Below are 27,569 nucleotides of genomic sequence, written 5' to 3'. Positions count from 1 at the left end.
GACTCGGGGAGGGTTTGAAGAGCGATGCTGAGACAAGGGGAGGGTTTGAAGAGCGATGTGGAGTCTCAGGGAAGGGTTTGAAGAGCGATGCTGAGTTTCGGGGAGGGTATGAAGAGCGATGCTGAGTCTCGGGGAGGGTGTGAAGAGCGATGCTGAGTCTCGGGGAGGGTATGAAGAGCGATGCTGAGTCTCGGGGAGGGTGTGACGGGCGATGCTGAGTCTCGGGGAGGGTGTGACGGGTGATGCTGAGACTCGGGGAGGGTTTGAAGAGCGATGCTGAGACTCGGGGAGGGTTTGAAGAGCGATGCTAAGTCTCGGGGACGGAGTGACGGGCGATGCGGAGTCTCGGGGAGGGTGTGACGGGCGACGCTGAGTCTCGGAGAGGGTGGGACGGGCGATGCTGAGTCTCGGGGAGGGTGTGACGGGCGATGCTGAAACTCGGGGAGGGTTTGAAGAGCGATGCTGAGTCTCGGGGAGGGTATGAAGGGCGATGCTGAGTCTCGGGGAGGGTGTGACGGGCGACGCTGAGTCTCGGAGAGGGTGGGACGGGCGATGCTGAGTCTCGGGGAGGGTGTGACGGGCGATGCTGAGTCTCGGGGAGGGTATGAAGGGTGACGCTGAGACTCGGGGAGGGTTTGAAGAACGATGCTGAGTCTCGGGGAGGGTGTGACGGGCGATGCTGAGACTCGGGGAGGGTTTGAAGAGCGATGCTGAGTCTCGGGGAGGGTGTGACGGGTGATGCTGAGACTCGGGGAGGGTTTGAAGAGCGATGCTGAGTCTCGGGGAGGGTGTGACGGGCGATGCTGAGACTCGGGCAGGGTATGAAGAGCGATGCTGAGTCTCGGGGAGGGTGTGACGGGCGATGCGGAGTCTCGGGGAGGGTGTGACGGGCGATGCTGAGTCTCCGAGAGGGAGTGACGGGCGATGCTGAGTCTCGGGGAGGGTGTGACGGGCGATGCTGAGTCTCGGGGAGGGTGTGACGGGCGATGCTGAGACTTGGGGAGGATTTGAAGAGCGATGTTGAGTCTCGGGGAGGGTATGAAGGGCGATGCTGAGTCTCGGGGAGGGTGTGACGGGCGATGCTGAGTCTCGAGGAGGGTGTGACGGGCGATGCTGAGACTCGGGGAGGGTTTGAAGAGCGATGCTGAGTCTCGGGGAGGGTGTGACGGGCGATGCTGAGACTCGGGGAGGGTATGAAGAGCGATGCTGAGTCTCGGGGAGGGTGTGACGGGTGATGCTGATCCTTGGGGAGGGTTTGAAGAGCGATGCTGAGACGCGGGGAGGGTTTGAAGAGCGATGCTGAGTCTCGTGGAGGGTATGAAGGGCGATGCTGAGTCTCGGGGAGGGAGTGACGGGCGATGCTGACTCTCGGGGAGGGTTTGAAGAGCGATGATGAGTCTCGGGGAGGGTGTGACGGGCGATGCTGAGACTCGGGGAGGATTTGAAAAGCGATGCTGAGTCTCGGGGAGGGTGTGACGGGCGATGCTGAGACTCGGGGAGTATTTGAAGAGCGATGCTGAGTCTCGGGGAGGGTGTGACGGGCGATGCTGAGTCTCGGGGAGGGTGTAACGGGCGATGCTGAGACTCCGGGAGGGTATGAAGGGCGATGCTGAGTCTCGGGGAGGGTGTGACGGGCGATGCTGAGTCTCGGGGAGGGTGTAACGGGCGATGCTGAGACTCCGGGAGGGTATGAAGGGCGATGCTGAGTCTCGGGGAGGGTGTGACAGGCGATGCTGAGTCTCGGGGAGAGGATGAAGAGCGATGCTGAGTCTCGGGGAGGGTATGAAGGGCGATGCTGAGTCTCGGGGAGGGTGGGACGGGTGATGCTGAGTCTCGGGGAGGGTGTGACGGGCGATGTTGAGACTCGGGGAGGGTTTGAAGAGCGATGCTGAGTCTCGGGGAGGGTATGAAGGGCGATGCTGAGTCTCGGGGAGGGTGTGACGGGCGATGCTGAGTCTCGGGGAGGGTGTGACGGGCGATGCTGAGTCTCGGGGAGGGTGTGACGGGCGATGCTGAGTCTCGGGGAGGGTATGAAGTGTGACGCTGAGACTCAGGGAGGGTTTGGAGAGCGATGCTGAGTCTCGGGGAGGGAGTGACGGGCGATGCTGAGACTCGGGGAGGGTTTGAAGAGCGATGCTGAGTCTCGGGGAGGGTGTGACGGGTGATGCTGAGACTCGGGGAGGGTTTGAAGAGCGATGCTGAGACAAGGGGAGGGTTTGAAGAGCGATGTGGAGTCTCAGGGAAGGGTTTGAAGAGCGATGCTGAGTTTCGGGGAGGGTATGAAGAGCGATGCTGAGTCTCGGGGAGGGTGTGAAGAGCGATGCTGAGTCTCGGGGAGGGTATGAAGAGCGATGCTGAGTCTCGGGGAGGGTGTGAAGGGCGATGCTGAGTCTCGGGGAGGGCGTGACGGGCGATGCTGAGTCTCGGGGAGGGTGTGACGGGCGATGCTGAGACTCGGGGAGGGTATGAAGAGCGATGCTGAGTCTCGGGGACGGTGTGACGGGCGATGCTGAGTCTCGGGGAGGGTGTGAAGAGCGATGCTGAGTCTCGGGGAGGGTATGAAGAGCGATGCTGAGACTCGGGGTGGGTTTGAAGAGTGATGCTGAGTCTCGGGGAGGGTGTGACGGGCGATGCTGAGACTCGGGGAGGGTTTGGAGAGCGATGCTGAGTCTCGGGGAGGGAGTGACGGGCGATGCTGAGACTCGGGGAGGGTTTGAAGAGCGATGCTGAGTCTCGGGGAGGGTGTGACGGGTGATGCTGAGACTCGGGGAGGGTTTGAAGAGCGATGCTGAGACAAGGGGAGGGTTTGAAGAGCGATGTAGAGTCTCAGGGAAGGGTTTGAAGAGCGATGCTGAATTTCGGGGAGGGTATGAAGAGCGATGCTGAGTCTCGGGGAGGGTGTGAAGAGCGATGCTGAGTCTCGGGGAGGGTATGAAGAGCGATGCTGAGTCTCGGGGAGGGTGTGAAGGGCGATGCTGAGTCTCGGGGAGGGCGTGACGGGCGATGCTGAGTCTCGGGGAGGGTGTGACGGGCGATGCTGAGACTCGGGGAGGGTATGAAGAGCGATGCTGAGTCTCGGGGACGGTGTGACGGGCGATGCTGAGTCTCGGGGAGGGTGTGAAGAGCGATGCTGAGTCTCGGGGAGGGTATGAAGAGCGATGCTGAGACTCGGGGTGGGTTTGAAGAGTCATGCTGAGTCTCGGGGAGGGAGTGACGGGTGATGCTGAGACTCGGGGAGGGTATGAAGGGCGATGCTGAGTCTCGGGGAGGGTATGAAGGGCGATGCTGAGTCTCGGGGAGGTTATGAAGAGCGATGCTGAAACTCGGGGAGGGTTTGAAGAGCGATGCTGAGTCTCGGGGAGGGTGTGACGTGCGATGCTGAGACTCGGGGAGGGTTTGAAGAGCGTTGCTGAGTCTCGGGGAGGGTGTGACAGGCGATGCTGAGACTCGGGGAGGGTGTGAAGAGCGATGCTGAGACAAGGGGAGGGTTTGAAGAGTGATGCTGAGTCTCGGGGAGGGTGTGACGGGCGATGCTGAGACTCGGGGTGGGTTTGAAGAGTGATGCTGAGTCTCGGGGAGGGAGTGACGGGTGATGCTGAGACTCGGGGAGGGTATGAAGGGCGATGCTGTGTCTCGGGGAGGGTATGAAGGGCGATGCTGAGTCTCGGGGAGGGTATGAAGAGCGATGCTGAGTCTCGGGGAGGGTATGAAGAGCGATGCTGAAAGTCGGGGAGGGTTTGAAGAGCGATGCTGAGTCTCGGGGAGGGTGTGACGTGCGATGCTGAGATTCGGGGAGGGTTTGAAGAGCGTTGCTGAGTCTCGGGGAGGGTTTGAAGAGCGATGCTGAGACTCGGGGAGGGTTTGAAGAGCGATGCTGAGTCTCGGGGAGGGTGTGACGGGCGATGCTGAGACTCGGGGAGGGTTTGAAGAGCGATGCTGAGTCTCGGGGAGGGTGTGACGGGCGATGCTGAGACTCGGGGAGGGTTTGAAGAGAGATGCTGAGTCTCGGGGAGGGTGTGACGTGCGATGCTGAGACTCGGGGAGGGTTTGAAGAGCGATGCTGAGTCTCGGGGAGGGTGCTCTCTCTACCTGCAGGGACATGTAGTTATCGGACAGCATTTGGTACATCATCTCTTTCGCTTCTTTCGCAGGAATCATCGCAAAATCCTCCACCTGCTTCTGTTCCAAGTGGCGTTTGCGGAGCAGAAGTCGGAAAATTCGAGCTGAGCGGGATCCAAACCTGTGTGGGAAGCACAGACAGGAATATCCAATCCCATTAACCCATTAATATCCAACCCCATTACTATCCAACCCCATTAACCCATTAATATCCAACCCCATTACTATCCAACCCCATTAACCCATTAATATCCAACCCCATTAACCCATTAATATCCAACCCCAGTACTATCCAACCCCATTAACCCATTACTATCCAACCCCATTAACCCATTAATATCCAACCCCATTACTATCCAACCCCATTAACCCATTAATATCCAACCCCATTAACCCATTAATATCCAACCCCATTCCTATCCAACCCCATTAACCCATTAATATCCAACACCATTACTATCCAACCCCATTAACCCATTAATATCCAACCCCATTACTATCCAACCCCATTAACCCATTAATATCCAACCCCATTACTATCCAACCCCATTAACCCATTAATATCCAACCCCATTAACCCATTAATATCCAACCCCATTACTATCCAACCCCATTAACCCATTAATATCCAATCCCATTAACCCATTAACATCCAATCCCATTAACACATTAATATCCAATCGCATTAACCCACTAATATCCAATTCCATTAACCCATTAATATCCAACCCTCCCGGCCTGTGCTGACACTGAGCTCCCCCACAGCACAGCAAGATCCCAGGGCCCTCCCGGCCTGTGCTGACACTGAGCCCAACACACAGCACAGCGAGATCCCAGGGCCCTCCCGGCCTGTGCTGTCTGACACTGAGCTCCACACACAGCACAGCAAGATCCCAGGGCCCTCCCGGTCTGTGCTGTCTGACACTGAGGTCCCCCACAGCACAGCAAGATCCCAGGGCCCTCCCGGCCTGTGCTGTCTGACACTGAGCTCCCCCACAGCACAGCAAGATCCCAGGGCCCTCCCGGCCTGTGCTGTCTGACACTGAGCTCCCCCACAGCAAGATCCCAGGGCCCCTCCCGGCCTGTGCTGCCTGACACTGAGCTCCCCCACAGCACAGCAAGATCCCAGGGCCCTCCCGGCCTGTGCTGTCTGACACTGAGCTCGCCACAGCACAGCGAGATCTCAGGGCGCTCCCGGTCTGTGCTGTCTGACACTGAGCTCCCCCACAGCACAGCGAGATCCCAGGGCCCTCCCGGCCTGTGCTGACACTGAGCTCCCCCACAGCACAGCAAGATCCCAGGGCCCCTCCCGGCCTGTGCTGACACTGAGCTCCCCCACAGCACAGCGAGACCCCAGTGCCCACCCGGCCTGTGCTGTCTGACACTGAGCTCCCCCACAGCACAGCAAGATCCCAGGGCCCTCCCGGCCTGTGCTGTCTGACACTGAGCTCCCCCACAGCACAGCAAGATCCCAGGGCCCTCCCGGTCTGTGCTGTCTGACACTGAGCTCCACGCACAGCACAGCGAGATCCCAGGGCCCCTCCCGGTCTGTGCTGTCTGACACTGAGCTCCACGCACAGCACAGCGAGATCCCAGGGCCCTCCCGGTCTGTGCTGACACTGAGCCCAACACACAGCACAGCAAGATCCCAGGGCCCTCCCGGCCTGTGCTGTCTGACACTGAGCTCCACACAGCACAGCAAGATCCCAGGGCCCTCCCGGCCTGTGCTGTCTGACACTGAGCTCCACACAGCACAGCAAGATCCCAGGGCCCTCCCGGTCTGTGCTGTCTGACACTGAGCTCCACGCACAGCACAGCGAGATCCCAGGGCCCCTCCCGGCCTGTGCTGTCTGACACTGAGCTCCCCCACAGCACAGCGAGATCCCAGGGCCCTCCCGGTCTGTGCTGACACTGAGCCCAACGCACAGCACAGTAAGATCCCAGGGCCCCTCCCGGCCTGTGCTGTCTGACACTGAGCCCAACACACAGCACAGCGCGATCCCAGGGCCCTCCCGGTCTGTGCTGTCTGACACTGAGCTCCCCCACAGCACAGCGAGCTCCCAGGGCCCCTCCCGGCCTGTGCTGTCTGACACTGAGCTCCACACACAGCACAGCGAGATCCCAGGGCCCTCCCGGTCTGTGCTGTCTGACACTGAGCTCCCCCACAGCACAGCGAGCTCCCAGGGCCCCTCCCGGTCTGTGCTGTCTGACACTGAGCTCCCCCACAGCACAGCGAGATCCCAGGGCCCTCCCGGTCTGTGCTGTCTGACACTGAGCTCCCCCACAGCACAGCGAGATCCCAGGGCCCTCCCGGTCTGTGCTGTCTGACACTGAGCTCCCCCACAGCACAGCGAGATCCCAGGGCCCTCCCGGTCTGTGCTGACACTGAGCTCCACACACAGCACAGCAAGATCCCAGGGCCCTCCCGGCCTGTGCTGTCTGACACTGAGCTCCACACAGCACAGCAAGATCCCAGGGCCCTCCCGGCCTGTGCTGTCTGACACTGAGCTCCCCCACAGCACAGCAAGATCCCAGGGCCCTCCCGGTCTGTGCTGACACTGAGCTCCCCCACAGCACAGCGAGACCCCAGTGCCCACCCGGCCTGTGCTGTATGACACTGAACTCCGCACACAGCACAGCAAGATCCCAGGGCCCTCCCGGTTTGTGCTGTCTGACACTGAGCTCCACACACAGCACAGCAAGATCCCAGGGCCCTCCCGGCCTGTGCTGACACTGAGCTCCCCCACAGCACAGCGAGATCCCAGGGCCCTCCCGGCCTGTGCTGTCTGACACTGAGCTCCACACACAGCACAGCGAGATCCCAGGGCCCTCCCGGCCTGTGCTGTCTGACACTGAGCCCAACACACAGCACAGCGAGATCCCAGGGCCCTCCCGGCCTGTGCTGACACTGAGCTCCACACACAGCACAGCGAGATCCCAGGGCCCTCCCGGCCTGTGCTGACACTGAGCTCCCCCACAGCACAGCGAGATCCCAGGGCCCTCCCGGCCTGTGCTGTCTGACACTGAGCTCCCCCACAGCACAGCGAGATCCCAGGGCCCTCCCGGCCTGTGCTGACACTGAGCTCCCCCACAGCACAGCAAGATCCCAGGGCCCTCCCGGCCTGTGCTGACACTGAGCTCCCGCACAGCACAGCGAGATCCCAGGGCCCCTCCCGGCCTGTGCTGACACTGAGCTCCCCCACAGCACAGCGAGATCCCAGGGCCCTCCCGGTCTGTGCTGTCTGACACTGAGCTCCCACACAGCACAGCGAGATCCCAGGGCCCTCCCGGTCTGTGCTGTCTGACACTGAGCTCCCACACAGCACAGCGAGATCCCAGGGCCCTCCCGGTCTGTGCTGTCTGACACTGAGCTCCACGCACAGCACAGCGAGATCCCAGGGCCCTCCCGGCCTGTGCTGTCTGACACTGAGCTCCACACACAGCACAGCAAGATCCCAGGGCCCTCCCTGTCTGTGCTGTCTGACACTGAGCCCAACACAGCACAGCGAGATCCCAGGGCCCTCCCGGTCTGTGCTGTCTGACACTGAGCTCCACGCACAGCACAGCGAGATCCCAGGGCCCTCCCGGCCTGTGCTGTCTGACACTGAGCTCCACACACAGCACAGCAAGATCCCAGGGCCCTCCCTGTCTGTGCTGTCTGACACTGAGCCCAACACAGCACAGCGAGATCCCAGGGCTCTCCCGGTTTGTGCTGCCTGACACTGAGCCCAACACACAGCACAGCGAGATCCCAGGGCCCTCCCGGCCTGTGCTGACACAGCTCCACACACAGCACAGCAAGATCCCAGGGCCCCTCCCGGCCTGTGCTGACACTGAGCTCCCACACAGCACAGCAAGATCCCAGGGCCCTCCCGGCCTGTGCTGTCTGACACTGAGCTCCCCCACAGCACAGCGAGATCCCAGGGCCCTCCCGGCCTGTGCTGTCTGACACTGAGCTCCCCCACAGCACAGCGAGATCCCAGGGCCCTCCCGGCCTGTGCTGACACTGAGCTACCCCACAGCACAGCAAGATCCCAGGGCCCTCCCGGTCTGTGCTGTGCAGACACTGAGCCCAACACAGCACAGCGAGATCACAGGGCCCTCCCGGTTTGTGCTGCCTGACACTGAGCTCCCCCACAGCACAGCAAGATCCCAGGGCCCTCCCGGCCTGTGCTGTCTGACACTGAGCCCAACACACAGCACAGCGAGATCCCAGGGCCCTCCCGGTTTGTGCTGCCTGACACTGAGCCCAACGCACAGCACAGCGAGATCCCTGGGCCCTCCCGGCCTGTGCTGACACTGAGCTCCCCCACAGCACAGCAAGATCCCAGGGCCCTCCCGGCCTGTGCTGACACTGAGCTCCCACACAGCACAGCAAGATCCCAGGGCCCTCCCGGCCTGTGCTGTCTGACACTGAGCCCAACGCACAGCACAGCAAGATCCCAGGGCCCCTCCCGGTCTGTGCTGACACTGAGCTCCCCCACAGCACAGCAAGATCCCAGGGCCCTCCCGGCCTGTGCTGACACTGAGCCCAACGCACAGCACAGCAAGATCCCAGGGCCCCTCCCGGTCTGTGCTGACACTGAGCTCCCCCACAGCACAGCGAGATCCCAGGGCCCTCCCGGCCTGTGCTGACACTGAGCTCCCACACAGCACAGCAAGATCCCAGGGCCCTCCCGGCCTGTGCTGACACTGAGCTCCCACACAGCACAGCAAGATCCCAGGGCCCTCCCGGCCTGTGCTGTCTGACACTGAGCCCAACGCACAGCACAGCAAGATCCCAGGGCCCCTCCCGGTCTGTGCTGACACTGAGCTCCCCCACAGCACAGCAAGATCCCAGGGCCCTCCCGGCCTGTGCTGTCTGACACTGAGCCCAACACACAGCACAGCAAGATCCCAGGGCCCACTCGGCCTGTGCTGACACTGAGCTCCCCCACAGCACAGCGAGATCCCAGGGCCCCTCCCGGTCTGTGCTGTCTGACACTGAGCTCCCCCACAGCACAGCGAGATCCCAGGGCCCCCCGGCCTGTGCTGACACTGAGCTCCCCCACAGCACAGCAAGATCCCAGGGCCCCTCCCGGTCTGTGCTGTCTGACACTGAGCTCCACACACAGCACAGCGAGATCCCAGGGCCGCTCCCGGTCTGTGCTGACACTGAGCTCCCCCACAGCACAGCAAGAACCCAGGGCCCTCCCGGCCTGTGCTGTCTGACACTGAGCTCCACACACAGCACAGCGAGATCCCAGGGCCCTCCCGGTCTGTGCTGACACTGAGCTCCCCCACAGCACAGCGAGATCCCAGGCCCCTCCCGGTCTGTGCTGACACTGAGCTCCACACACAGCACAGCAAGATCCCAGGGCCCTCCCGGCCTGTGCTGACACTGAGCTCCCCCACAGCACAGCGAGATCCCAGGGCCCTCCCGGTCTGTGCTGACACTGAGCTCCCCCACAGCACAGCGAGATCCCAGGGCCCTCCCGGCCTGTGCTGTCTGACACTGAGCCCAACACACAGCACAGCAAGATCCCAGGGCCCCTCCCGGTCTGTGCTGTCTGACACTGAGCTCCCCCACAGCACAGCAAGATCTCAGGGCCCCTCCCGGTCTGTGCTGTCTGACACTGAGCTCCCCCACAGCACAGCAAGATCCCAGGGCCCTCCCGGCCTGTGCTGACACTGAGCTCCCGCACAGCACAGCGAGATCCCAGGGCCCTCCCGGCCTGTGCTGTCTGACACTGAGCCCAACACACAGCACAGCAAGATCCCAGGGCCCCTCCCGGCCTGTGCTGTCTGACACTGAGCTCCACACACAGCACAGCGAGATCCCAGGGCCCCTCCCGGTCTGTGCTGACACTGAGCTCCCCCACAGCACAGCGCGATCCCAGGGCCCCTCCCGGTCTGTGCTGACACTGAGCTCCCCCACAGCACAGCGAGATCCCAGGGCCCCTCCCGGCCTGTGCTGACACTGAGCTCCCCCACAGCACAGCGAGATCCCAGGCCCCTCCCGGCCTGTGCTGTCTGACACTGAGCCCAACACAGCACAGCGAGATCCCAGGCCCCTCCCGGCCTGTGCTGTCTGACACTGAGCCCAACACAGCACAGCGAGATCCCAGGCCCCTCCCGGCCTGTGCTGTCTGACACTGAGCCCAACACAGCACAGCGAGATCCCAGGGCCCTCCCGGCCTGTGCTGTCTGACACTGAGCTCCACACACAGCACAGCGAGATCCCAGGGCTCTCCCGGTTTGTGCTGCCTGACACTGAGCCCAACACACAGCACAGCGAGATCCCAGGGCCCCTCCCGGCCTGTGCTGACACTGAGCTCCCACACAGCACAGCAAGATCCCAGGGCCCTCCCGGCCTGTGCTGTCTGACACAGCTCCACACACAGCACAGCAAGATCCCAGGGCCCCTCCCGGCCTGTGCTGACACTGAGCTCCCACACAGCACAGCAAGATCCCAGGGCCCTCCCGGCCTGTGCTGTCTGACACTGAGCTCCCCCACAGCACAGCGAGATCCCAGGGCCCTCCCGGCCTGTGCTGACACTGAGCTACCCCACAGCACAGCAAGATCCCAGGGCCCTCCCGGTCTGTGCTGTGCAGACACTGAGCCCAACACAGCACAGCAAGATCCCAGGGCCCTCCCGGTTTGTGCTGCCTGACACTGAGCTCCCCCACAGCACAGCAAGATCCCAGGGCCCTCCCGGCCTGTGCTGTCTGACACTGAGCCCAACACACAGCACAGCGAGATCCCAGGGCCCTCCCGGTTTGTGCTGCCTGACACTGAGCCCAACGCACAGCACAGCGAGATCCCTGGGCCCTCCCGGCCTGTGCTGACACTGAGCTCCCCCACAGCACAGCAAGATCCCAGGGCCCTCCCGGCCTGTGCTGACACTGAGCTCCCCCACAGCACAGCGAGATCCCAGGGCCCTCCCGGCCTGTGCTGACACTGAGCTCCCCCACAGCACAGCGAGATCACAGGGCCCTCCCGGTTTGTGCTGCCTGACACTGAGCTCCCCCACAGCACAGCAAGATCCCAGGGCCCTCCCGGCCTGTGCTGTCTGACACTGAGCCCAACACACAGCACAGCGAGATCCCAGGGCCCTCCCGGTTTGTGCTGCCTGACACTGAGCCCAACGCACAGCACAGCGAGATCCCTGGGCCCTCCCGGCCTGTGCTGACACTGAGCTCCCCCACAGCACAGCAAGATCCCAGGGCCCTCCCGGCCTGTGCTGACACTGAGCTCCCACACAGCACAGCAAGATCCCAGGGCCCTCCCGGCCTGTGCTGTCTGACACTGAGCCCAACGCACAGCACAGCAAGATCCCAGGGCCCCTCCCGGTCTGTGCTGACACTGAGCTCCCCCACAGCACAGCAAGATCCCAGGGCCCTCCCGGCCTGTGCTGACACTGAGCTCCCCCACAGCACAGCAAGATCCCAGGGCCCTCCCGGCCTGTGCTGACACTGAGCTCCCCCACAGCACAGCGAGATCCCAGGGCCCTCCCGGCCTGTGCTGACACTGAGCTCCCACACAGCACAGCAAGATCCCAGGGCCCTCCCGGCCTGTGCTGACACTGAGCTCCCACACAGCACAGCAAGATCCCAGGGCCCTCCCGGCCTGTGCTGTCTGACACTGAGCCCAACGCACAGCACAGCAAGATCCCAGGGCCCCTCCCGGTCTGTGCTGACACTGAGCTCCCCCACAGCACAGCAAGATCCCAGGGCCCTCCCGGCCTGTGCTGTCTGACACTGAGCCCAACACACAGCACAGCAAGATCCCAGGGCCCACTCGGCCTGTGCTGACACTGAGCTCCCCCACAGCACAGCGAGATCCCAGGGCCCCTCCCGGTCTGTGCTGTCTGACACTGAGCTCCCCCACAGCACAGCGAGATCCCAGGGCCCCCCGGCCTGTGCTGACACTGAGCTCCCCCACAGCACAGCAAGATCCCAGGGCCCCTCCCGGTCTGTGCTGTCTGACACTGAGCTCCACACACAGCACAGCGAGATCCCAGGGCCCCTCCCGGTCTGTGCTGACACTGAGCTCCCCCACAGCACAGCAAGAACCCAGGGCCCTCCCGGCCTGTGCTGTCTGACACTGAGCTCCACACACAGCACAGCGAGATCCCAGGCCCCTCCCGGTCTGTGCTGACACTGAGCTCCACACACAGCACAGCAAGATCCCAGGGCCCTCCCGGCCTGTGCTGACACTGAGCTCCCCCACAGCACAGCGAGATCCCAGGGCCCTCCCGGTCTGTGCTGACACTGAGCTCCCCCACAGCACAGCGAGATCCCAGGGCCCTCCCGGCCTGTGCTGTCTGACACTGAGCTCCCCACAGCACAGCGAGATCTCAGGGCCCCTCCCGGTCTGTGCTGTCTGACACTGAGCTCCCCCACAGCACAGCGAGATCCCAGGGCCCTCCCGGTCTGTGCTGACACTGAGCTCCACACACAGCACAGCAAGATCCCAGGGCCCTCCCGGCCTGTGCTGACACTGAGCTCCCGCACAGCACAGCGAGATCCCAGGGCCCCTCCCGGTCTGTGCTGACACTGAGCTCCCGCACAGCACAGCAAGATCCCAGGGCCCTCCCGGCCTGTGCTGACACTGAGCTCCCACACAGCACAGCAAGATCCCAGGGCCCTCCCGGCCTGTGCTGTCTGACACTGAGCCCAACGCACAGCACAGCAAGATCCCAGGGCCCCTCCCGGTCTGTGCTGACACTGAGCTCCCCCACAGCACAGCAAGATCCCAGGGCCCTCCCGGCCTGTGCTGACACTGAGCTCCCCCACAGCACAGCGAGATCCCAGGGCCCTCCCGGCCTGTGCTGTCTGACACTGAGCTCCCCCACAGCACAGCGAGATCCCAGGGCCCTCCCGGCCTGTGCTGTCTGACACTGAGCTCCCCCACAGCACAGCAAGATCCCAGGGCCCTCCCGGCCTGTGCAGACACTGAGCTCCCCCACAGCACAGCGAGATCCCAGGGCCCTCCCGGTCTGTGCTGTCTGACACTGAGCCCAACACACAGCACAGCGAGATCCCAGGGCCCTCCCGGCCTGTGCTGACACTGAGCTCCCCCACAGCACAGCGAGATCCCAGGGCCCTCCTGGCCTGTGCTGTCTGACACTGAGCTCCCCACCACAGCACAGCGAGATCCCAGGGCCCTCCCGGCCTGTGCTGTCTGACACTGAGCTCCCACACAGCACAGCGAGATCCCAGGGCCCTCCCGGCCTGTGCTGACACTGAGCCCAACACACAGCACAGCGAGATCCCAGGGCCCTCCCGGTTTGTGCTGCCTGACACTGAGCCCAACACACAGCACAGCGAGATCCCAGGGCCCCTCCCGGCCTGTGCTGTCTGACACTGAGCTCCCCCACAGCACAGCGAGATCCCAGGGCCCCTCCCGGCCTGTGCTGACACTGAGCTCCCCCACAGCACAGCAAGATCCCAGGGCCCTCCCGGCCTGTGCTGACACTGAGCTCCACACACAGCACAGCAAGATCCCAGGGCCCTCCCGGTCTGTGCTGACACTGAGCTCCACACACAGCACAGCGAGATCCCAGGGCCCTCCCGGTTTGTGCTGACACTGAGCTCCACACACAGCACAGCGAGATCCCAGGGCCCTCCCGGCCTGTGCTGACACTGAGCTCCACACACAGCACAGCGAGATCCCAGGGCCCTCCCGGTTTGTTCTGTCTGACACTGAGCCCAACGCACAGCACAGCGAGATCCCAGGCCCCTCCCGGCCTGTGCTGTCTGACACTGAGCTCCCCCACAGCACAGCGAGATCCCAGGGCCCTCCCGGCCTGTGCTGACACTGAGCTCCACACACAGCACAGCGAGATCCCAGGCCCCTCTCGGCCTGTGCTGACACTGAGCTCCCCCACAGCACAGCAAGATCCCAGGGCCCTCCCGGCCTGTGCTGTCTGACACTGAACTCCCCCACAGCACAGCGAGATCCCAGGGCCCCTCCCGGTCTGTGCTGTCTGACACTGAGCTCCCCCACAGCACAGCAAGATCCCAGGGCCCTCCCGGCCTGTGCTGACACTGAGCTCCCCCACAGCACAGCAAGATCCCAGGGCCCTCCCGGCCTGTGCTGTCTGACACTGAGCCCAACACACAGCACAGCGAGATCCCAGGGCCCTCCCGGCCTGTGCTGACACTGAGCTCCCCCACAGCACAGCGAGATCACAGGGCCCTCCCAGTCTGTGCTGTCTGACACTGAGCCCAACACACAGCACAGCGAGATCCCAGGGCCCTCCCGGCCTGTGCTGTCTGACACTGAGCTCCACACACAGCACAGCGAGATCCCAGGGCCCTCCCGGTCTGTGCTGACACTGAGCTCCACACAGCACAGCAAGATCCCAGGGCCCCTCCCGGCCTGTGCTGACACTGAGCTCCACACAGCACAGCGAGATCCCAGGGCCCTCCCGGTCTGTGCTGACACTGAGCTCCACACAGCACAGCGAGATCCCAGGGCCCTCCCGGCCTGTGCTGACACTGAGCTCCACACACAGCACAGCGAGATCCCAGGGCCCTCCCGGCCTGTGCTGTCTGACACTGAGCTCCCCCACAGCACAGCAAGATCCCAGGGCCCCTCCCGGCCTGTGCTGTCTGACACTGAGCTCCACACACAGCACAGCGCGATCCCAGGGCCCTCCCGGCCTGTGCTGTCTGACACTGAGCCCAACACACAGCACAGCGAGATCCCAGGGCCCTCCCGGCCTGTGCTGACACTGAGCCCAACACACAGCACAGCGCGATCCCAGGGCCCTCCCGGCCTGTGCTGACACTGAGCCCAACACACAGCACAGCGAGATCCCAGGGCCCTCCCGGCCTGTGCTGACACTGAGCTCCACACACAGCACAGCGAGATCCCAGGGCCCTCCCGGTCTGTGCTGTCTGACACTGAGCTCCCCCACAGCACAGCGAGATCCCAGGGCCCTCCCGGCCTGTGCTGTCTGACACTGAGCTCCCCCACAGCACAGCAAGATCCCAGGGCCCTCCCGGCCTGTGCTGACACTGAGCTCCCCCACAGCACAGCGAGATCCCAGGGCCCCTCCCGGTCTGTGCTGTCTGACACTGAGCTCCACACACAGCACAGCAAGATCCCAGGGCCCTCCCGGCCTGTGCTGACACTGAGCTCCCCCACAGCACAGCGAGATCCCAGGGCCCTCCCGGTCTGTGCTGACACTGAGCTCCCCCACAGCACAGTGAGATCCCAGGGCCCTCCCGGCCTGTGCTGACACTGAGCTCCCCCACAGCACAGCGAGATCCCAGGGCCCTCCCGGTCTGTGCTGACACTGAGCCCAACACACAGCACAGCGAGATCCCAGGGCCCTCCCGGCCTGTGCTGTCTGACACTGAGCCCAACACACAGCACAGCGAGATCCCAGGGCCCTCCCGGTTTGTGCTGTCTGACACTGAGCCCAACACACAGCACAGCGAGATCCCAGGGCCCTCCCGGTTTGTGCTGTCTGACACTGAGCCCAACACACAGCACAGCGAGATCCCAGGGCCCTCCCGGCCTGTGCTGACACTGAGCTCCACACACAGCACAGCGAGATCCCAGGGCCCTCCCGGCCTGTGCTGTCTGACACTGAGCTCCCCCACAGCACAGCGAGATCCCAGGGCCCCTCCCGGCCTGTGCTGTCTGACACTGAGCTCCACACAGCACAGCAAGATCCCAGGGCCCTCCCGGTCTGTGCTGTCTGACACTGAGCTCCCCCACAGCACAGCAAGATCCCAGGGCCCTCCCGGTCTGTGCTGTCTGACACTGAGCTCCCACACAGCACAGCGAGATCCCAGGGCCCTCCCGGCCTGTGCTGTCTGACACTGAGCTCGCCCACAGCACAGCGAGATCCCAGGGCCCTCCCGGTCTGTGCTGTCTGACACTGAGCTCCCCCACAGCACAGCGAGATCCCAGGGCCCCTCCCGGTCTGTGCTGACACTGAGCCCAACGCACAGCACAGCGAGATCCCAAGGGCCCTCCCGGTCTGTGCTGACACTGAGCCCAACGCACAGCACAGCGAGATCCCAGGGCCCCTCCCGGTCTGTGCTGACACTGAGCCCAACGCACAGCACAGCGAGATCCCAGGGCCCTCCCGGTCTGTGCTGACACTGAGCTCCCCCACAGCACAGCAAGGTCCCAGGGCCCTCCCGGCCTGTGCTGTCTGACACTGAGCTCCCCCACAGCACAGCGAGATCCCAGGGCCCCTCCCGGCCTGTGCTGACACTGAGCCCAACACACAGCACAGCAAGATCCCAGGGCCCTCCCGGCCTGTGCTGACACTGAGCCCAACGCACAGCACAGTAAGATCCCAGTGCTCCACAGATGTGATGTCATAGACCAACGTACCTTTCCTGTACAACGGACTCCACCGTTGCCCGTGCCAGCGATGCAAGAGCCCGATGGAGATCTGTGCTGCATTCAGGAACCAACATTCTTAACACATACAGCTGAGGTGTCTATACGTCAGAGAAACCTGTATTGTTCTCAGCCCCTACCCTCCCTCTCTCTCAGGGAGATATCTGCACACTGACTGATGTCTCTCAGTCCCCTCTCTCTCTCTCAGGGAGATATCTCTACACTGACTGGTGTCTCTCAGTCCCCCCTCTCTCTCTCAGGGAGATATCTCTACACTGACTGGTGTCTCTCTGTCCCCTCTCTCAGGGAGATATCTGCACACTGACTGATGTCTCTCAGTCCCCTCTCTCTCTCTCAGGGAGATATCTCTACACTGACTGGTGTCTCTCAGTCCCCTCTCTCTCTCAGGGAGATATCTCTACACTGACTGGTGTCTCTCAGTCCCCTCTCTCTCTCTCAGGGAGATATCTCTACACTGACTGGTGTCTCTCAGTCCCCCCTCTCTCTCTCAGGGAGATATCTCTACACTGACTGGTGTCTCTCTGTCCCCTCTCTCAGGGAGATATCTGTACACTGACTGGTGTCTCTCTGTCCCCCTCTCTCTCTCAGGGAGATATCTGTACACTGACTGGTGTCTCTCAGTCCCCTCTCTCTCAGGGAGATATCTGTACACTGACTGGTGTCTCTCTGTCCCCCTCTCTCTCTCAGGGAGATATCTGTACACTGACTGGTGTCTCTCAGTCCCCTCTCTCTCTCAGGGAGGTATCTGTACACTGACTGGTGTCTCTCAGTCCCCTCTCTCTCAGGGAGATATCTCTACACTGATTGGTGTCTCTCAGTCCCCTCTCTCTCAGGGAGGTATCTGTACACTGACTGGTGTCTCTCAGTCCCCCCCTCTCTCTCTCAGGGAGGTATCTGTACACTGACTGGTGTCTCTCAGTCCCCTCTCTCTTAGGGAGATATCTCTACACTGACTGGTGTCTCTCAGTCCCCTCGCTCTCTCTCAGGAAGATATCTGTACACTGACTGGTGTCTCTCAGGGAGATATCTGTACACTGACTGGTGTCTCTCAGTCCCCTCTCTCTCTCAGGGAGATATCTGTACACTGACTGGTGTCTCTCAGTCTCCTCCCTCTCTCTCAGGGAGATATCTGTACACTGACTGGTGTCTCTCAGTCCCCTCTCTCTCTCAGGGAGATATCTGTACACTGACTGGTGTCTCTCAGTCCCCTCTCTCTCTCAGGGAGATATCTGTACACTGACTGGTGTCTCTCAGTCCCCTCTCTCTCTCAGGGAGATATCTGTACACTGACTGGTGTCTCTCAGTCCCCTCTCTCTCTCAGGGAGATATCTGTACACTGACTGGTGTCTCTCAGTCCCCTCTCTCTCGGGGAGATATCTGTACACTGACTGGTGTCTCTCAGTCCCCTCTCTCTCTCTGGGAGATATCTGTACACTGACTGGTGTCTCTCAGTCCCCCCTCTCTCTCAGGGAGATATCTGCACACTGGCTGGTGTCTCTCTGTCCCCTCTCTCAGGGAGATATCTGTACACTGACTGGTGTCTCTCAGTCCCCTCTCTCTCTCAGGGAGATATCTGTACACTGACTGGTGTCTCTCTGTCCCCTCTCTCAGGGAGATATCTGTACACTGACTGGTGTCTCTCAGTCCCCCTCTCTCTCTCTCAGGGAGATATCTGTACACTGACTGGTGTCTCTCAGTCCCTCTCTCTCTCAGGGGGATATCTGTACACTGACTGGTGTCTCTCAGTCCGCTCTCGCTCTCGGGGAGATATCTGTACACTGACTGGTGTCTCTCAGTCCTCTCTCTCTCTCTCGGGGAGTTATCTGTACACTGACTGGTGTCTCTCAGCCCCCCCTCTCTCTCAGGGAGATATCTCTACACTGACTGGTGTCTCTCAGTCCCCCTCTCTATCTCTTAGGGAGATATCTGTACACTGACTGGTGTCTCTCAGTCCTCTCTCGCAGGGAGATATCTGTACACTGACTGGTGTCTCTCAGTCCCCTCTCTCTCAGGGAGATATCTCTACACTGACTGGTGTCTCTCAGTCCCCTCTCTCTCGGGGAGATATCTGTACACTGACTGGTGTCTCTCAGTCCCCTCTCTCTCTCTGGGAGATATCTGTACACTGACTGGTGTCTCTCAGTCCCCCCTCTCTCGGGGAGATATCTGTACACTGACTGGTGTCTCTCAGTCCCCTCTCTCTCTCAGGGAGATATCTGTACACTGACTGGTGTCTCTCAGTCCGCTCTCGCTCTCAGGGAGATATCTGTACACTGACTGGTGTCTCTCAGTCCTCTCTCTCTCTCTCTCTCGGGGAGTTATCTGTACACTGACTGGTGTCTCTCAGCCCCCCCTCTCTCTCAGGGAGATATCTCTACACTGACTGGTGTCTCTCAGTCCCCCTCTCTATCTCTTAGGGAGATATCTCTACACTGACTGGTGTCTCTCAGTCCCCTCGCTCTCTCTCAGGGAGATATCTGTACACTGACTGGTGTCTCTCAGTCCCCTCTCTCTCTCAGGGAGATATGTCTACACTGACTGGTGTCTCTCAGTCCCCCTCTCTATCTCTTAGGGAGATATCTCTACACTGACTGGTGTCTCTCAGGGAGATATCTGTACACTGACTGGTGTCTCTCAGTCCCCTCTCTCTCTCAGGGAGATATCTGCACACTGGCTGGTGTCTCTCAGTCCCCGCTCTCTCTCAGGGAGATATCTGCACACTGACTGGTGTCTCTCAGTCCCCCCTCTCTCTCTTAGGGAGATATCTGCACACTGACTGGTGTCTCTCAGTCCCCCTCTCTCTCTCTCAGGGAGGTATCTGTACACTGACTGGTGTCTCTCAGTCCCCTCTCTCTCTCAGGGAGATATCTGTACACTGACTGGTGTCTCTCAGTCCCCTCTCTCTCTTGGGGAGATATCTGTACACTGACTGGTGTCTCTCAGTCCCCTCTCTCTCTCAGGGAGATATCTGTACACTGACTGGTGTCTCTCAGTCCCCTCTCTCTCTCAGGGAGATATCTGTACACTGACTGGTGTCTCTCAGTCCCCTCTATCAGGGAGATATCTGTACACTGACTGGTGTCTCTCAGTCCCCGCTCTCTCTCAGGGAGATATCTGCACACTGGCTGGTGTCTCTCAGTCCCCTCTCTCTCTCAGGGAGATATCTGCACACTGACTGGTGTCTCTCAGTCCCCTCTCTCTCTCAGGGAGATATCTGTACACTGACTGGTGTCTCTCAGTCCCCCCTCTCTCTCAGGGAGATATCTGCACACTGGCTGGTGTCTCTCAGTCCCCTCTATCTCTCAGGGAGATATCTGTACACTGACTGGTGTCTCTCAGTCCTCTCTCTCTCTCAGGGAGATATCTGTACACTGACTGGTGTCTCTCAGGGAGATATTTGTACACTGACGGGTGTCTCTCAGTCCCCCCCCCCTCTCTCTCAGGGAGATATCTCTACACTGACTGGTGTCTCTCAGCCCCCTCTCTCTCTCAGGGAGATATCTGTACACTGACTGGTGTCTCTCAGTCCCCTCTCTCAGGGAGATATCTGTACACTGACTGGTGTCTCTCAGTCCCCTCTCTCTCAGGGAGATATCTGTACACTGACTGGTGTCTCTCAGTCCCCTCTCTCTCTCAGGGAGATATCTGTACACTGACTGGTGTCTCTCAGTCCCCTCTCTCTCTTGGGGAGATATCTGTACACTGACTGGTGTCTCTCAGTCCCCTCTCTCTCTCAGGGAGATATCTGTACACTGACTGGTGTCTCTCAGTCCCCTCTCTCTCTTGGGGAGATATCTGTACACTGACTGGTGTCTCTCAGTCCCCTCTCTCTCTCAGGGAGATATCTGTACACTGACTGGTGTCTCTCAGTCCCCTCCCTCTCTCAGGGAGATATCTGTACACTGACTGGTGTCTCTCAGTCCCCTCTCTCTCGGGGAGATATCTGTACACTGACTGGTGTCTCTCAGTCCCCTCTCTCTCTCTGGGAGATATCTGTACACTGACTGGTGTCTCTCAGTCCCCTCTCTCTCTCTCAGGGAGATATCTGTACACTGACTGGTGTCTCTCAGTCCCCTCTCTCTCTCGGGGAGATATCTGTACACTGACTGGTGTCTCTCAGTCCTCTCTCTCTCTCTCGGGGAGTTATCTGTACACTGACTGGTGTCTCTCAGCCCCCCCTCTCTCTCAGGGAGATATCTCTACACTGACTGGTGTCTCTCAGTCCCCCTCTCTATCTCTTAGGGAGATATCTCTACACTGACTGGTGTCTCTCAGTCCCCTCGCTCTCTCTCAGGGAGATATCTGTACACTGACTGGTGTCTCTCAGTCCCCTCTCTCTCTCAGGGAGATATCTGTACACTGACTGGTGTCTCTCAGTCCCCTCTCTCTCGGGGAGATATCTGTACACTGACTGGTGTCTCTCAGTCCCCTCTCTCTCTCTGGGAGATATCTGTACACTGACTGGTGTCTCTCAGTCCCCCCTCTCTCTCAGGGAGATATCTGCACACTGGCTGGTGTCTCTCTGTCCCCTCTCTCAGGGAGATATCTGTACACTGACTGGTGTCTCTCAGTCCCCTCCCTCTCTCAGGGAGATATCTGTACACTGACTGGTGTCTCTCAGTCCCCTCTCTCGGGGAGATATCTGTACACTGACTGGTGTCTCTCAGTCCCCTCTCTCTCTCTCAGGGAGATATCTGTACACTGACTGGTGTCTCTCTGTCCCCTCTCTCAGGGAGATATCTGTACACTGACTGGTGTCTCTCAGTCCCCCTCTCTCTCTCTCAGGGAGATATCTGTACACTGACTGGTGTCTCTCAGTCCCTCTCTCTCTCAGGGGGATATCTGTACACTGACTGGTGTCTCTCAGTCCGCTCTCGCTCTCGGGGAGATATCTGTACACTGACTGGTGTCTCTCAGTCCTCTCTCTCTCTCTCGGGGAGTTATCTGTACACTGACTGGTGTCTCTCAGCCCCCCCTCTCTCTCAGGGAGATATCTCTACACTGACTGGTGTCTCTCAGTCCCCCTCTCTATCTCTTAGGGAGATATCTGTACACTGACTGGTGTCTCTCAGTCCTCTCTCGCAGGGAGATATCTGTACACTGACTGGTGTCTCTCAGTCCCCTCTCTCTCAGGGAGATATCTCTACACTGACTGGTGTCTCTCAGTCCCCTCTCTCTCGGGGAGATATCTGTACACTGACTGGTGTCTCTCAGTCCCCTCTCTCTCTCTGGGAGATATCTGTACACTGACTGGTGTCTCTCAGTCCCCCCTCTCTCGGGGAGATATCTGTACACTGACTGGTGTCTCTCAGTCCCCTCTCTCTCTCAGGGAGATATCTGTACACTGACTGGTGTCTCTCAGTCCGCTCTCGCTCTCAGGGAGATATCTGTACACTGACTGGTGTCTCTCAGTCCTCTCTCTCTCTCTCTCGGGGAGTTATCTGTACACTGACTGGTGTCTCTCAGCCCCCCCTCTCTCTCAGGGAGATATCTCTACACTGACTGGTGTCTCTCAGTCCCCCTCTCTATCTCTTAGGGAGATATCTCTACACTGACTGGTGTCTCTCAGTCCCCTCGCTCTCTCTCAGGGAGATATCTGTACACTGACTGGTGTCTCTCAGTCCCCTCTCTCTCTCAGGGAGATATGTCTACACTGACTGGTGTCTCTCAGTCCCCCTCTCTATCTCTTAGGGAGATATCTCTACACTGACTGGTGTCTCTCAGGGAGATATCTGTACACTGACTGGTGTCTCTCAGTCCCCTCTCTCTCTCAGGGAGATATCTGCACACTGGCTGGTGTCTCTCAGTCCCCGCTCTCTCTCAGGGAGATATCTGCACACTGACTGGTGTCTCTCAGTCCCCCCTCTCTCTCTTAGGGAGATATCTGCACACTGACTGGTGTCTCTCAGTCCCCCTCTCTCTCTCTCAGGGAGGTATCTGTACACTGACTGGTGTCTCTCAGTCCCCTCTCTCTCTCAGGGAGATATCTGTACACTGACTGGTGTCTCTCAGTCCCCTCTCTCTCTTGGGGAGATATCTGTACACTGACTGGTGTCTCTCAGTCCCCTCTCTCTCTCAGGGAGATATCTGTACACTGACTGGTGTCTCTCAGTCCCCTCTCTCTCTCAGGGAGATATCTGTACACTGACAGGTGTCTCTCAGTCCCCTCTATCAGGGAGATATCTGTACACTGACTGGTGTCTCTCAGTCCCCGCTCTCTCTCAGGGAGATATCTGCACACTGGCTGGTGTCTCTCAGTCCCCTCTCTCTCTCAGGGAGATATCTGCACACTGACTGGTGTCTCTCAGTCCCCTCTCTCTCTCAGGGAGATATCTGTACACTGACTGGTGTCTCTCAGTCCCCCCTCTCTCTCAGGGAGATATCTGCACACTGGCTGGTGTCTCTCAGTCCCCTCTATCTCTCAGGGAGATATCTGTACACTGACTGGTGTCTCTCAGTCCTCTCTCTCTCTCAGGGAGATATCTGTACACTGACTGGTGTCTCTCAGGGAGATATTTGTACACTGACGGGTGTCTCTCAGTCCCCCCCCCCTCTCTCTCAGGGAGATATCTCTACACTGACTGGTGTCTCTCAGCCCCCTCTCTCTCTCAGGGAGATATCTGTACACTGACTGGTGTCTCTCAGTCCCCTCTCTCAGGGAGATATCTGTACACTGACTGGTGTCTCTCAGTCCCCTCTCTCTCAGGGAGATATCTGTACACTGACTGGTGTCTCTCAGTCCCCTCTCTCTCTCAGGGAGATATCTGTACACTGACTGGTGTCTCTCAGTCCCCTCTCTCTCTTGGGGAGATATCTGTACACTGACTGGTGTCTCTCAGTCCCCTCTCTCTCTCAGGGAGATATCTGTACACTGACTGGTGTCTCTCAGTCCCCTCTCTCTCTTGGGGAGATATCTGTACACTGACTGGTGTCTCTCAGTCCCCTCTCTCTCTCAGGGAGATATCTGTACACTGACTGGTGTCTCTCAGTCCCCTCCCTCTCTCAGGGAGATATCTGTACACTGACTGGTGTCTCTCAGTCCCCTCTCTCTCGGGGAGATATCTGTACACTGACTGGTGTCTCTCAGTCCCCTCTCTCTCTCTGGGAGATATCTGTACACTGACTGGTGTCTCTCAGTCCCCTCTCTCTCTCTCAGGGAGATATCTGTACACTGACTGGTGTCTCTCAGTCCCCTCTCTCTCTCGGGGAGATATCTGTACACTGACTGGTGTCTCTCAGTCCTCTCTCTCTCTCTCGGGGAGTTATCTGTACACTGACTGGTGTCTCTCAGCCCCCCCTCTCTCTCAGGGAGATATCTCTACACTGACTGGTGTCTCTCAGTCCCCCTCTCTATCTCTTAGGGAGATATCTCTACACTGACTGGTGTCTCTCAGTCCCCTCGCTCTCTCTCAGGGAGATATCTGTACACTGACTGGTGTCTCTCAGTCCCCTCTCTCTCTCAGGGAGATATGTCTACACTAACTGGTGTCTCTCAGTCCCCCTCTCTATCTCTTAGGGAGATATCTCTACACTGACTGGTGTCTCTCAGGGAGATATCTGTACACTGACTGGTGTCTCTCAGTCCCCTCTCTCTCTCAGGGAGATATCTGCACACTGGCTGGTGTCTCTCAGTCCCCGCTCTCTCTCAGGGAGATATCTGCACACTGACTGGTGTCTCTCAGTCCCCCCTCTCTCTCTTAGGGAGATATCTGCACACTGACTGGTGTCTCTCAGTCCCCCTCTCTCTCTCTCAGGGAGGTATCTGTACACTGACTGGTGTCTCTCAGTCCCCTCTCTCTCTCAGGGAGATATCTGTACACTGACTGGTGTCTCTCAGTCCCCGCTCTCTCTCAGGGAGATATCTGCACACTGGCTGGTGTCTCTCAGTCCCCTCTCTCTCTCAGGGAGATATCTGCACACTGACTGGTGTCTCTCAGTCTCCTCTCTCTCTCAGGGAGATATCTGTACACTGACTGGTGTCTCTCAGTCCCCCCTCTCTCTCAGGGAGATATCTGCACACTGGCTGGTGTCTCTCAGTCCCCTCTATCTCTCAGGGAGATATCTGTACACTGACTGGTGTCTCTCAGGGAGATATTTGTACACTGACTGGTGTCTCTCAGTCCCCCCTCTCTCTCATGGAGATATCTGTACACTGACTGGTGTCTCTCAGTCCCCTCTCTCAGGGAGATATCTGTACACTGACTGGTGTCTCTCAGTCCCCGCTCTCTCTCAGGGAGATATCTGCACACTGGCTGGTGTCTCTCAGTCCCCTCTCTCTCTTGGGGAGATATCTGTACACTGACTGGTGTCTCTCAGTCCCCCCTCTCTCTCGGGGAGATATCTGTACACTGACTGGTGTCTCTCAGTCCCCTCTCTCTCTTGGGGAGATATCTGTACACTGACTGGTGTCTCTCAGTCCCCTCTCTCAGGGAGATATCTGTACACTGACTGGTGTCTCTCAGTCCCCTCTCTCTCTCAGGGAGATATCTGTACACTGACTGGTGTCTCTCAGTCCCCTCTCTCTCTTGGGGAGATATCTGTACACTGACTGGTGTCTCTCAGTCCCCTCTCTCTCTCAGGGAGATATCTGTACACTGACTGGTGTCTCTCAGTCCCCGCTCTCTCTCAGGGAGATATCTGCACACTGGCTGGTGTCTCTCAGTCCCCTCTCTCTCTCAGGGAGATATCTGCACACTGACTGGTGTCTCTCAGTCCCCTCTCTCTCTCAGGGAGATATCTGTACACTGGCTGGTGTCTCTCAGTCCCCCCTCTCTCTCTCAGGGAGATATCTGCACACTGGCTGGTGTCTCTCAGTCCCCTCTCTCTCTCTGGGAGATATCTGTACACTGACTGGTGTCTCTCAGTCCCCTCTCTCTCTCAGGGAGATATCTGTACACTGACTGGTGTCTCTCAGTCCCCTCTCTCTCTCAGGGAGATATCTGTACACTGACTGGTGTCTCTCAGTCCCCCTCTCTATCTCTTAGGGAGATATCTCTACACTGACTGGTGTCTCTCAGTCCCCCTCTCTATCTCTTAGGGAGATATCTCTACACTGACTGGAGTCTCTCAGTCCCCTCTCTCTCTCAGGGAGATATCTGTACACTGACTGGTGTCTCTCAGTCCCCTCTCTCTCAGGGAGATATCTGTACACTGACTGGTGTCGCTCAGTCCCCTCTCTCTCTCAGGGAGATATGTCTACACTGACTGCTGTCTCTCAGTCCCCCTCTCTATCTCTTAGGGAGATATCTCTACACTGACTGGTGTCTCTCAGGGAGATATCTGTACACTGACTGGTGTCTCTCAGTCCCCTCTCTCTCTCAGGGAGATATCTGCACACTGGCTGGTGTCTCTCAGTCCCCGCTCTCTCTCAGGGAGATATCTGCACACTGACTGGTGTCTCTCAGTCCCCCCTCTCTCTCTTAGGGAGATATCTGCACACTGACTGGTGTCTCTCAGCCCCCTCTCTCTCTCAGGGAGATATCTGTACACTGACTGGTGTCTCTCAGTCCCCTCTCTCAGGGAGATATCTGTACACTGACTGGTGTCTCTCAGTCCCCTCTCTCTCAGGGAGATATCTGTACACTGACTGGTGTCTCTCAGTCCCCTCTCTCTCTCAGGGAGATATCTGTACACTGACTGGTGTCTCTCAGTCCCCTCTCTCTCTTGGGGAGATATCTGTACACTGACTGGTGTCTCTCAGTCCCCTCTCTCTCTCAGGGAGATATCTGTACACTGACTGGTGTCTCTCAGTCCCCTCTCTCTCTTGGGGAGATATCTGTACACTGACTGGTGTCTCTCAGTCCCCTCTCTCTCTCAGGGAGATATCTGTACACTGACTGGTGTCTCTCAGTCCCCTCCCTCTCTCAGGGAGATATCTGTACACTGACTGGTGTCTCTCAGTCCCCTCACTCTCGGGGAGATATCTGTACACTGACTGGTGTCTCTCAGTCCCCTCTCTCTCTCTGGGAGATATCTGTACACTGACTGGTGTCTCTCAGTCCCCTCTCTCTCTCTCAGGGAGATATCTGTACACTGACTGGTGTCTCTCAGTCCCCTCTCTCTCTCGGGGAGATATCTGTACACTGACTGGTGTCTCTCAGTCCTCTCTCTCTCTCTCGGGGAGTTATCTGTACACTGACTGGTGTCTCTCAGCCCCCCCTCTCTCTCAGGGAGATATCTCTACACTGACTGGTGTCTCTCAGTCCCCCTCTCTATCTCTTAGGGAGATATCTCTACACTGACTGGTGTCTCTCAGTCCCCTCGCTCTCTCTCAGGGAGATATCTGTACACTGACTGGTGTCTCTCAGTCCCCTCTCTCTCTCAGGGAGATATGTCTACACTAACTGGTGTCTCTCAGTCCCCCTCTCTATCTCTTAGGGAGATATCTCTACACTGACTGGTGTCTCTCAGGGAGATATCTGTACACTGACTGGTGTCTCTCAGTCCCCTCTCTCTCTCAGGGAGATATCTGCACACTGGCTGGTGTCTCTCAGTCCCCGCTCTCTCTCAGGGAGATATCTGCACACTGACTGGTGTCTCTCAGTCCCCCCTCTCTCTCTTAGGGAGATATCTGCACACTGACTGGTGTCTCTCAGTCCCCCTCTCTCTCTCTCAGGGAGGTATCTGTACACTGACTGGTGTCTCTCAGTCCCCTCTCTCTCTCAGGGAGATATCTGTACACTGACTGGTGTCTCTCAGTCCCCGCTCTCTCTCAGGGAGATATCTGCACACTGGCTGGTGTCTCTCAGTCCCCTCTCTCTCTCAGGGAGATATCTGCACACTGACTGGTGTCTCTCAGTCCCCTCTCTCTCTCAGGGAGATATCTGTACACTGACTGGTGTCTCTCAGTCCCCCCTCTCTCTCAGGGAGATATCTGCACACTGGCTGGTGTCTCTCAGTCCCCTCTATCTCTCAGGGAGATATCTGTACACTGACTGGTGTCTCTCAGGGAGATATTTGGACACTGACTGGTGTCTCTCAGTCCCCCCTCTCTCTCATGGAGATATCTGTACACTGACTGGTGTCTCTCAGTCCCCTCTCTCAGGGAGATATCTGTACACTGACTGGTGTCTCTCAG

General features: G+C 59.2%; 1 protein-coding gene across 1 annotated transcript in view; it reads right to left on the bottom strand.

Annotated features, from left to right (window-relative positions):
• Positions 1-27,569, bottom strand: part of LOC140402900 (DNA-directed RNA polymerase III subunit RPC3-like) — a gene marked incomplete at its 5' end in the record, with an annotated part of 131,308 nt that overhangs the window by 49,870 nt on the left and 53,869 nt on the right. Inside the window, 2 exons of the mRNA XM_072490528.1 lie at positions 4,090-4,240; positions 16,463-16,523. Of these exons, the coding sequence (XP_072346629.1) occupies positions 4,090-4,240; positions 16,463-16,523 (212 nt within the window). The remainder of the gene's footprint in view (positions 1-4,089; positions 4,241-16,462; positions 16,524-27,569) is intronic.

The sequence above is a fragment of the Scyliorhinus torazame genome, chromosome 26 (genome assembly GCF_047496885.1).
Source record: "Scyliorhinus torazame isolate Kashiwa2021f chromosome 26, sScyTor2.1, whole genome shotgun sequence".
NCBI lineage: Eukaryota > Metazoa > Chordata > Chondrichthyes > Carcharhiniformes > Scyliorhinidae > Scyliorhinus > Scyliorhinus torazame.
This window is presented reverse-complemented; position numbering and strand designations above follow the sequence as displayed.